The sequence below is a fragment of the Hylaeus anthracinus genome, unplaced genomic scaffold, assembly GCF_026225885.1.
Source record: "Hylaeus anthracinus isolate JK02 unplaced genomic scaffold, UHH_iyHylAnth1.0_haploid 5, whole genome shotgun sequence".
Lineage (NCBI taxonomy): Eukaryota > Metazoa > Arthropoda > Insecta > Hymenoptera > Colletidae > Hylaeus > Hylaeus anthracinus.
Window position 1 is genome coordinate 11456492 of NW_026535322.1, and position 12700 is coordinate 11469191.

Genomic DNA, 12700 nt, shown 5'->3' on the forward strand with positions numbered 1-12700 from the left:
TTGATGCAACCATTTCTGAGATAATCGCGAAGAGAAAATGCATCGTATGATTGAGTATTGTCGATGGAAAGGCGTGGTAAAAAATTGTTGCAGCAATTCGTAAGAGATGAAGAGAAAGAGAATTCGTCGTTTGCTTTCGACTATAATTTTTGAAAAAATTGATGCAACCATTTTGGAGACCATTGAGGATACAGGCCATTTAGTATGATTGCCTACTCTCTCTAAACAAAGTGGAGACATCCAGAATCTTTACTGCAATTTCATACCAGGCGAGAAAAATGAAAATTCGTCCTTTGCTTTCGACTACAATTTTTCAAAAGTTGCTGCTACCTTTTTTGAGACCACTGAGGCTTTTCCAAAATTGTTTGCGTCAATTTCGTAACAGGGGGAAGTGAAAGCGTGCTCTGTCAACTTCCTCGCAGTAACCGACTCCGGAGAAATCTTGCGATTCTAAAATGAAGGGAGGCAGAGACGGAAACAGGCCTTACTTTGGACTCGCGTGGGTTATGAAAGACGATGTTGCAAGCTGTTTGGGTGATTCCTCGCAGATCCGAGGATTTTGTAAAACAACGGGACGCGTGCTGACGCATCATATAAATATTTGCGTACGATCGTCTAACGATAAACAAACTTCTCGTTTGGCGGTTGAATGCGTTAAGTGTACGAATGTGTAACTTAAGACTTCTTCGGACTATTACGAATAATATCGAATATAAGAATAACGTGTACCTAGATTGGAGAGGTTTGTTCAAATTCATACTTTTACTGATACAGAATGGGAGTTGTGAATTGCAAATGTTTGAAAAGGGAGGCTTTTCTGGGAATGGAAAAAAAGAGAAACTATACAAGTTGTACGATAATAAATGATTCTGTGTTTAATTTTTTAAGATATATATTTGTGTAGTTGTAAGTATTTTGTAGTTTCTATTTTTTTTATTTTCAGAGAACCCTCGGCTTTCAGACGTTTCAAATAGGGTGCATTCTCAAATGAAATCTATATACAATGTATATAAGAATGAACCCTTGACTGATTACAATTAATGTCCAGGCTAAACCCTTGAACCTAGAAAGCTGAAATCTCGCACAAAGGTTTCCTTTATGATGTATACAAGGAATAAGAAAAGATATTTCGAAATTCAACCCCGTAAGTGGTAAAAACGGGGTTGCAACGTTTGTATGAGGAATATTTTATTTGTGGTCGGATTTGCTTGGTCTTAATGCTGTTTGATACAATTAATCAAACACATATTGCGGCATTTTAAAAAATTCAGCCCCTGATGGGGTGAAAAGGGGCTAGAAAGTTTGTATCAACGCCCAAGTTAAAACCCTGAACCTAGAAAACTGAAATCTTGCACAGAGGTTTCCTTTATGATGTATACAAGGAATAAGAAAAGATATTTCGAAATTCAACCCTTAAGGGGGTAAAAAGGGGTTGCAACGTTAGTATTCCACACAGGTGAAATCGCGAGATGCAGCTACCGTCTACATACGATTGCCTATATCCGAATGTCTTATATTTTAAACGGTGTAACATGCATATTATTTTCGACATTTCATATAAATTCTATTTCTACAATTTTCAATTCCAGTCATATTAACCCTTTGCACTCGAGAGGTGAGTCTCAGTCACCGGTAGGTTTCACGTAGCAAACCTACCAGCAATAATGTTTCTTTAGGTTTAATTTCTTTAAAATTAGAAGTGTCAATAAAATAACATCTTCGAAGTCAATCGAAGCTTAGCATTCGTGGCAATACAGAATGTAGAATGTAGAATGCCAAGAAAGTATCTAGAGTTGCTGGTAGATACAAAAAAGAAAGGTCTCGACTGCAAAGGGTTAAATTATATTCTCAATTGCATTTTCATATGTATACTCCATAACTATATTTCTGCACATGTGCACAAAATCCCATACATGTCCCCGTATTCTCATTCGTCATAAATGCATACATTCAATGTAAACATTCTCCGATCTAAATATAGCATCACGATTTTGTTCGCACGGTGTACAACGTTTTTTTTTTAATTTATTCCTATTTCTATAAAAACCAGAATATTCAGCTCGAAAGAAATAGTATGCCACAAAGTACAGCCCGGCACAAAGATTCCCATCGGGTACTTGTTGCAACCCGCATTTACCCGGTTCGTCATGTTAATTGGGTAACAATCGATTTATCGACCAGCTAGCGGCCAATTACCCGAGAGTCATCTTCGTTGCCGTTGCGCATCGAGCGCGGCACGCAGAAAAGATGTTTGCCCTGAATTGCCGATAGGAGGAAAACGGCAAGACTAACCTGGCCTGCGTTTATCAGATAGCTACGAATTTAATTAAACCGTCGACTATGAAGTTATCGACGAACAACGTCGACGTTGCTCCCGGATGCACGATAACGCGACGTTACGGGTATCGTTACAGGCGTAACGTCGTTAGAGGCGCGCAGCTTCGCTGTAAAAGCCGTCTCTACCTGGCAATATCGTGTTGCTGGCAGAGTAATTCAATGGGTTTTTTTTTTTTAATTGATCGAAAGAACGCCTCGTCCTTTCATACGAGCATATGAAGAGGGCTAGGTGGTTTGGAGTTGGTTTTAAAAGGTGATATACATATACACTATTTGCAAGGTTTTACTATTACATTTTCTTTTATAGGGATAACTCTATAATAACTGCGAGGAAATAAAATAAAAGTTAACGAAGATGTAACATTTGTAGGAAGAAAGGTAATACCTTGTCCTTTTATATAAACAACTATTTCATTTCTGAAAAGAGTTATTGATTTATCAAGACTCATTGCATGACATATTTGCAATTTTCTACTTATTCATTTTTTCCCCTTGGATTCTACCATGAGAGACAAAATAACAAAACAAAATAGAAGTAAGCGAAGATATAGCATCTAGTGGAATGAAAAGTAAGAGAACGAGTCTCGGGAAATTACTATTTCACAAGCCAATAATTTAGATAATGTAGTAAAGAAAAAAGCAAGAAAACGTTAACGGGTTGTCGTAAAACGTGGTAAACACGGGGATCGAGTAGCAATTTCTTATCCAAGGACTGTCAATTTTCGTAGAGTATTCACTGCCACGTGAGGTCTGGCATTATCCTAATGACAAACGACACCAGACCTCAGGCACACAGTTTTAAAGCCGCGCTTAATGCTCATGCAAATTAGGTGTAATTGTTAAACCCATTCCGACGGTTCTCGGGATCTCGAGTCACGGTTTTCCTGTTTCGTATCGACTAACCATTGACAATGCACCAGAATAGCGTCTGTTGTGTAAACGAAAATCGTCGCGATGAATATTTTTAAAGACGAAGTTTACGCGTTCATACACGAGCCGTATTTGCATGTTTATTTTTTAACTCATCAGGCTTGATTCACTGAAAAATTAAAAAAGTTACGAAATATGTAAATTTTATCATTTTTGTAATGCATTCAAGCAATTTCCGAGGTTCCGATTATTTATTTACAATGTTTCTGATCACATTTTCGAGGTTTCTGAGTTTCAGCAGGGAAAATGTTTTCTTCTCATTATTTCATTGTTTTTTATGCTGGAGTATGACGAAGTATCAGTAGAGAATGTAACACTTCCGGACGGTTTAAGAATGACACAACAAGTTCATCTCTGAAAGTCATTAGCACCTAAATAGAAGGTTAGATCTGTCCACGTGCGTTCCCAACCTGACAGATACAGTGCATATATACATTGACAATTATCAGAAAATATAAACGCTTCTGTATAGCCTATTAGATGTTCATCTCTGAAAGTCAACAACATCTCAATGGAAGAATCAATCTATCCATGGTTAGTTGCAATCTGGCAGATGTGTGGTGTATACAGGGTGTCCCAGAATTAGTGTAAGAACCGGAAATGGTGAAGGGGGTAGCTGAGACGATTCTGAACCACAACTTCCTTAGCAAAAATTGTCGATAGTGCTTCGTTTTTGAATTATTAACGAAAAACCACCGACCAATCACAGCGCCCGAGTAGCGCGCCAGGACCCTTATGCCCAGCCTCTCGAGCGCTGTGATTGGTTTTTCGTTAATAATTCAAAAACGAAGACGCATCCGTAATTTTTGCAAAGGAAATCGTTGTTCAGAATCGTCTCAGCTACCCTCTACCCCATTTCCGGTTCTTACACTAATTCTGGGAATGTATATCACACATTCACCATTATCACGGAACGTAACGCTTCGGGCCTATCAGGATTCATTTCTGAAAGTAATTAGCACCTCAATGAAACTTCCATCAGTCCACGTCAGACGCGGTGCATATACGGTGTCGATACGTTCGAGCATGAAACTTGACTCCGAGTGACTTTCACCGAGCAGAGTGAAACAGAGAGCAGAGTGCATAACTGTCGTGTACATTCTATACTTTTAATTGTGGATTTTACTTAGTCTTTTATTGATGACGTTATATTCTCCTCTTAATAGTTAAAAAAATGTGTCGCACTGCTAAAACTACTATTATGGTTTTAATGCGTTCACCATATGTATTACAAGGCAACATTACTGTCTCTTATGCAGTACTTCTTGCAGTATCTGGTGAAATTGTTTTCTTCTATCACAATAACCTGCATCCAGCTATTCCTCACTGCAACCTATATCTGTCAAACGATACACAAGTATTTCTTATGGCCTTAGCTCCTATTGGTTAAGTGTTGACGAAAAGAATAAGAATCAGAAGAAAAATCTACCGTTTCTGACAGATTCATGACATGATATTACGATATCACTATTGTACATGGACCGATTTTATTGATTTTGGTTTTATTCGAAAGCTTATATGCGATTTACATTAGAAAAATGCCGATAAATTTAGAAAATATTGCAGCCGTGATTAATGTGAAAAACTTTCAGGTTAGATTGGAATAGCCGGTTTACGAGTATAAAAGATATATGCGGAGTGTCAGTGCCAGGCTACCGCGTCTTTAGATCTACACTACGTGCCTGTTTACCGAGCGTTACCTCTTCTGAGGATACGTGTCTCGTTTACGAATTCGATTACGGGCGCAAAAAGATTTTCGACGCGCCTAAAAGCATACAAAAACGATTGGCGGTTGCGAAGTAGAAAGCACTTGGGTTACGTGGTGAACCGCCAAAGCGGAAATTTCGACGAAATCGTGTCGACGTCCTGTGGCAAACAAAAAGGAGAGAGATTTCTGTGTGTGACACGATCGTCGAAGCGTGGACAATCTTACATTTTTTCAGGAATTCGTGGAAAAATTTGCTTAGAGGACGGAAGAAGACGATAAAGATAACAAATCGTTATAAATCTAATAGAGTCAAAATTTCGCTGGCTGCCAGACCAAAACTCGTGGAAAATTTCTACGAATTTCAAATTTTGTTTCAAGACTGTTGAAGATTCGATGATACAACATTTGTCGTGGTATTTAATTTTGTAACCCCGCCAAATTCATTTTCATTATCGCCTCACCTTTGGAATTAATTCTTTCAGCTCCTTAATCGACGGTTTTTCGTTAATAATTCGAAAACGAAGGACCATCCGACATTTTTGCAAAGGAAATTGTGCTTTAGAATAGTCTCAGCATTCCGGTTCTTATAATAATTCTGGGACACCCTGTATAATATTTCAACTTAACTCAAAAATTTCAAGTGATTCAAGTCGTACAGTTTAATACTCCATTTAACACGTTTTGCTACTTAGTAAAGTATTCAACTATTAAAAAAAGTAATTCCAAAAGCGAGGCGACATTACAAATAAATTTGGATAGAATTTGCGAATGAAATAGATTAAAAAATGAAATACTACGACAAACGTTGAATTATCCAATCTTTGACGGTCCCGAGAGAATATTTTTAACTCCGTAGACAAATTTTCACGAGTTTTACTCTGGGCAGATTAAATTCACAAATCACGAATTTCAAATTTTTTTGTCAAGACTGTTGAAGATTCGACGATACAACATTTATCGTAGTATTTAATTTGTTATCCCCGCCAAATTCACGAATTCTATCCAAATTCATATTCATTTATCGCCTCATCATTGGAATGAATTCTTTCGTTTCCTTAATGAAAAATTCTGTGACGAGGCGACCAACGTGTTAAATATAAACACAAGTAACTTCCATTTCTGTGAAAGCCAGCCGTGGTCTGCCATTGAAGTACAACAGGTTGTTACGCGAGAAAAACAATGTACGACAGGTTGACACGACTCTATTATTGCAGCTTTTGTCGACTCATCGTATGATTCATCGAATCTATGGGTCCCTATTCGAGAAGATCGATACAGATATCTATCATTTATCTCGTGTTTTGGTGATAAAAGCTCGAATCGAGATGATATCTCAGAAGTAAATATGAATTTGAAGAAAATATGAAAGTCTGCGAACGCGTGTCGCGATATTTTTCAACGAATTACAATGAGATTACTTGGCAGAAGTGGAACGAAAGGCAAGAATTATTGGAAAGAATCGAAGAAAATGAGGGAAGAAACAAAAACACGTTTGTATATACTATGAATATATGTTATGATACAATTATAAATATATGCGAAATAATCGAAGTTGCAAAAACTGGAATCTTTTCAAATCGTACACAATTTTGGTTCGAGCAATTTTTATCGGCCACTAAAGCGAAAGAAAATCGAGTCGAAGCCTTCGATTTTACAAGTACCTTTCCCTTCGCTCCAGGGGATCGTTAGTAACCGGATGTTAATTGGTTTTGTCGACTAGGAAGTGCCCTGGTGTTAGCGACAATTTGATTTGTCGCTGCCGCGATTCATTAGCGTATACACGGAGAGGAAAAGTGACGAAGAAGCGATCGGAAAACTGCCAAGGGGAGAATATCTCACTGATTACAACTATGATAGCACAATTTTGGAAGGAAACGTTCTTCGTCATCATATAGGCCGCGTTAAACGAATGTGGTAAGTCATAACTCCGTTATCAAGCATCTTCTTAATTAAAGACGATCATTATTTTTTTTGGTATTTTTCCATAATACTTTTTTACGTGGAATGACGAAAGAATTGAATCTCTATTAAAAGGTAAGCATGTAGGATTTGAGATGATCGAGGGTGGCGAATAAATTAGACGCGTGAGAAACTTGTAAATATAATTAATAATATAAAATTGAAAAAGTATAAAAGAAAGCTGACGAAACACGTCCACACGTACGATTGTTCTGACTGGTTCAGACTACTTACAAAAAGTCCCAAGTTCTCACACGTCGCTTGCCTCGAACAAACGGAAAACGCGTCAACGATACCTCGCGAAGGCGCCCAAAAAACGTCGAACACATCGACTACTCGACCGATGCGTTTACCGATCGAAACATAACTTTCCTTCATGCATTTTCATTATAAAAAAAAAAAAAAATTAAAAAAAAAACAAAAAAAAAACAAACAAACAAACAAACCAACCAACCAACATGTCGAATTGAGTAACCTCCTCCTCCTCCTCCTCCTCCTTGGTTTGTGTGTACCCCATTAAACAAAGAGAAAAAAATTCATTAAAAATTCGTCCCTTGAGAGTTTAATCGAAATCGCCTTAATTTTCTTCAGTGTCTCGAAAGGTCTGCCAAAAGTGAAGCTACAATTTCTTAACAAACACTATTTACGAATCGTTACATTATCTACGGTTGGATTCAACATCATCGAATATTCCTGGTTATTTCGAAGGTGTTAACACGAGATCGAACAATCTCGTCACGTCCGCGACTCGCGAAACGTGAGAACTCGAAACTCCTAAACAGTTCCTATAGATCCTACGATATCCCAAGCGACAACAAACGATCTTCCGATCGAATATCGACGAGGACTCGAGAATATTGCGGTTTGCAACAACGCCAACAGCATCGTCGTAACATCAACGCCTGGGCGGCGTGCTTTCTCGCCCGAGAATCCCGACATGCCTTGAAATCACGGGATTTCTCTCGACGAGGAACAACAATTCTTTCTGAAAAACCACAAAAATCTCTAGTTGTTTTGTTTAAGGGAGTATCCTCAATTAGGAGGTTTAAAGAAAGCGATTTTCCTGAGTTTTTTTAGGATGGACAAAAATAATTCATTCTTTCGAACTTTTTATCCTCTTTTCATACATATTTGAGTAGTCTGTATAAATTTTTTCAACAAGAAATGTTCAAATTGAGTCGACTGTGGCGTACGAATTTGTAGAGCACCTCACAATTAAAACCTCCTATCGGCGGAAATGATGCAGGTCGTAATTTTGGTTTGACACAAAAACATCAAAGAAGAGTTTCATTTTCATACATTTTTCTTCTATTTGAACTAAGAAAAACCCGCAAAAAATGGTGAAATGTGAAATTACTGCAAGTTTCAAAAAAAGAACCAGTTCCTTGGGTGAAAAAAATCACTTTAACTTGATAAAAAAGTTGTTTAAAATTTGTTTTGTATGAATTTTCTTAGTTCACATAGAAGAAAAATGTATGAAAATGAAACTACTTTTTTGTTTTTTTTGTGTCAAACCAAAATTACGACCTGCATCTTTCCCGCCGATAGGAGGTTTTAATTGTGAGGTGCTCTACAAATTCGTACGTCACAGTCGACTCAATTTGATTATTTCTTATTGAAAAAATTTGTACAGACTACTGAAATATGTATGAAAAGAGGATAAAAAGTTCGATAGAATTAATTATTTTTGTCCATCCTAAAAAAATTCACGAAAAACCGCTTTTTTTAAACCTCCTAATTCGGGATACCCCCTTAAGGCAAGGATCGAGGCCCCTACAACCCCCGCAAATACGTAACGTAGGTGAGCGAAGAGTCTACGAACATTTCCGGTATTAAATGGCTTTTCATGTACAATTTTGTATGAAAAGAAATTATTTGTTATCACTAGGACTTGGTAGCTTTATGGAAAATAAAATCTTTGCAAACGTACCTACAAAAATTGAACTTTCATTAGAATTCATTTTACTCTGCAAATATTATAAAATACATGCTTTTCTTTAAATTTCAAATACAAACTTTACTGTCAATATTTTTCTATATTATTGGATACTGTGTGCATTAGTTTCTTGCATATTCAAATTTCTTATAAATGGATAAAAATCCGCAGTCCAGTCATCACTAAATACCTAGTAAAAGGTCCTACGAGTTTCATAAAGATTCTCTTAAAACATTATCTTAAAAAAATTCGTAAAAATATGTCTCATTCTCAACGTCCCGGACCAGTTCCCCCGTCAACTGTAAAATCGTGAAAGAAATGGAGGAATATCGCCACGTGGGACGATTTCAAGGGACAATATCCTTGTTGTTGTCTGTTGTGACTCGCGGTTTATCAATCATTATCTTTCAACGACGCGTTTCTTAACGTACGCACGGTTTGCAGAGTACTCTTAGATAAGGAGTTCTCTTTTCGAGAGAATGCGACGAGATTAGGGCGATAAAACTCGTATTTTCCCCGAACATCGATACAATTACGTTGTCTTAGTCCCAGTAATTACTTCTACGACATTGGTATCCAACCCGATAGGCCAGATTCCTTTGACGCGTTGACTGATTCACATGGAAACGTCTACAAAGGTAAAGTTTTATTTTGAGATGATTGGAAACTTTGGAATCTAACATTTGCCATATTATCATTATTGTTATTATTCTAATATTCTCGTAAAAATTTACGAATTACGAATTCTATCCAGATTTGTTTATATTAACACTCAGCTTTCAAGATTAATTATCGAAGTTTCTCGAAGTGAAAAAGCTCTGTCACTCATATATGGGCGACGTGGCATACAACGTGTTAAACCTGATAATGTCTAAAGTGCAGGTATCAACGATAATCCAATCGCGTGGTTTCGACTGTGCCAAACCTTTTTCTACCTCGATTATTATGTTTCTTGTAATCTTTCTCCTTTTAAGCCACATTAGAAGCCAGTCGACGCTGAAGCTACCAAGGTGGTCAATTTGGCCCATGTACTATGCAGGAGTAAAAAGTTGGACAGTGGGTCTGATTGGTGACAACACAATCTCCTGGATTACCGAATTTTGCAGTATAGCATAAATTATCATAACAAGTCATATAGTATACCGTAGGAGATTATACTGTTACTAGTCAGACTTATCAACCTCTGGCTGTAGAAAGAGGTTTCAAGTACTATGCAGGAGTAAAAAGTTGGACAATGGGTCTGATTGGTAACAACACAATCTCCTTGATTACCGAATTTTGCAGTATAGCGTAGATTATCATAACAAGTCGTATAGTATAATGTAGGAGATTTAACTGTTACTAGTCAGGCCTATCAACCTCTGGCTTTAAAAAAGGTTTGAAGTACTGTACAAGGGTAAAAACTTGGACCGTGGGTCTGATTGGTAACAATCTCCTTGATTACGAAATTGAATTCTAAGGAGGTTATACTGTTACAGCTTATATTTTGTATCAGACACAGATGATGATTTGAAATTTAAAGAAAAGCATGTCTCATCTTCTAAACAGTTCACCGTATATTTCCACGCACTCTATTATTTATGTTTTATATACTTTCGCATTCGTGTAAATTCTCACACATTTTCTCACATTTCCATTTGCTTAAATGAATAAACATCCGCAGTTTAATTATTAATTTGGGGGAGATACACAACTCTCTTGGTATGGGTACTCTCAGTATGCACTAATTCATATCAACCTAAATTCATTCTAATTAGGACGATACGAATACGTCGTATAATAAATAATAATAAAATAATAATAAGAGGATACGTCATACGATGATTCGAATGAAGTATACGTCATAAAGTCCCGAAGCGATTATTTTATCATCGCGAGAAGTCAATGCAATCGTTCGCTTAAAAAAAAGAAAAAAAAAATGAATAATAACCGATATACATTAGAGCGCTGATAACATCCGAGTCAGCCAATTACGAGATCCTTATCGACGATAAGAGACACTGTCGTCGAGGTAAAACGAAACGATTTTTTTTCGGTTTCTGTCACGAATTACCGCCGCGACAGTCGACGGTATGGTTCCGGAAATCGTTAAACTAAACAAACGAGAAAGTGAAATTAACCTGGAAGTAATATCCCGCGATAGTGGAATGCCTATCATTGTTTCTTCGAGGTACCGTAGCCAATAATTATTCCAAATTGGCTTCAAAAGTTTCTATCAAACGAGTCAGGTACTGATAATTAGACTGCGGTTATTTATTCATTTATGACAGGTGCAAATATACAAGGATGTTTTTTATATTTTGTATGTGTACTTGTAAATTTTATATAAGCGTTGCAATATCCAGAAAAAAAAAACTATAGTTAATTTACGAAAAATGTGAATATACAAAAGTACATAAGAGCGTGTACCTGTCTTGTAACGTGCATTTTATTTTTCATATTTTATTTATATATTCATATATTTTATATACACGTTGCAATATTTAGAAGACAAACCATACTCAATTTATGACAAATGTGAATATACAAAAGTACACAGGGATGTGTACAAATCCATATACCTGACTTGTAACGTGCATTTTATATTTTATTTATATATTCAAATATTTCTCATACGCATTGCAACGTCTAGAAGACAAACTTCGTACTTCGGTATAAGTATCCGTACAAATATATGAATTTCCCCAAACATCTTCGCTTGGTGACCCAGCTGACCGCAAAGAGTTAAAAACAAAAACCCCCCACCGATTGAAAAAAAATAAAAGTTGCCTCGCAAGCTTACTCGCGCTCGCTAATTTGAATAACTCGTTGGACATTACACATCAAGCTAAAGAAACCAAACAAATCATAATCAGTTGCATAATAAATGTTTACAGAACCGTCTCGAACGCGTGTTGCCTGCTTCGAGTTCCGTTTCGACGATATCCACGTAAACAAAAAAAAAAAAAGAAAAAACAAAAAAAGAAACAAAAAAAAAACAATTTCGGACTCACTTGATGACCGTTTGCTTCATGCTGTTCGTCATCCTCGATCCCTTCCCGCCGATTCTTACGCACTTCGTCTCGATCCCGAAAACTTTATCACTGACACATTACCACGGTACACTATCGTCCGTTCGAAACAGCCCCTCGCGCCACTAACAATTTCCCCTCGTTACGAAACGGACACGGATTCGCACGTTCGTTCCGTGGTCGAAAAGGGTAACGGTATCGATATATCGTGGAGGGTTTTCTGGGTCGAGATTCGTCCTAGGAGGACGGACAGGACTCGTTTCCTCTCCACCGGGGTCCGGATGTGAATCGGTTTGGACTGTTAGCGCCGGACTGAAGGAGCACGCGCGTCTCTCCTCGTATTTAAACGCCCTCTCCCTACCGCTGTCGCCCTCTCTTTCTCGTTCCCATTCCGTCGCGGCGCCTTTTCGTTTGCTCTCTCCTCTCGTCGTTTTTCCGCAGTCGCGTCAAAACGTTCGCGCGCGGCCGATCCGCCGAAAATCAGCGGCTTCCGACCGCGGAACGTTCAACCGCGGGGGACCATCCGCGACGCACGGTGCAACCGAATGCATTCGTGGCCGCGATTAGGGGAGAAAAGCGCGTTAGGAGGGCAGACGTCAACCGGTTGCTCTGCGATTCAAATTCCAAATAGTGCCAGAAACAAAAACAGGTGAAGCGCCTGGGCGCTGAACCGTACCACTCGTTTCATTTTGCAAGATATTTGATCGATAATTTAATATAGAGGATGATCAGGCTACTACTAGCCAACGTTTTTCTCGTAAACGATACATATGACGAAAGAAATCAAAAAGGAAAAATGTATACTGTTTTTTATGTGCA

The 12700-nt window shown here is 37.8% G+C and overlaps 1 protein-coding gene across 2 annotated transcripts in view; it reads right to left on the reverse strand.

The window, feature by feature from the left end:
- Positions 1-12425, reverse strand: part of LOC128895986 (neprilysin-2) — a 41788-nt gene extending 29363 nt beyond the window's left edge. The window contains exon 1 of one of the 2 annotated variants that reach the window (XM_054159064.1): positions 11864-12425. In XM_054159064.1, coding sequence (XP_054015039.1) covers positions 11864-11895 — 32 coding nt within the window. In that variant the 5' untranslated portion in view covers positions 11896-12425. The remainder of the gene's footprint in view (positions 1-11863) is intronic. The other variant, XM_054159065.1, reaches the window with a different exon arrangement.
- Positions 12426-12700: the final 275 nt, after the last annotated feature.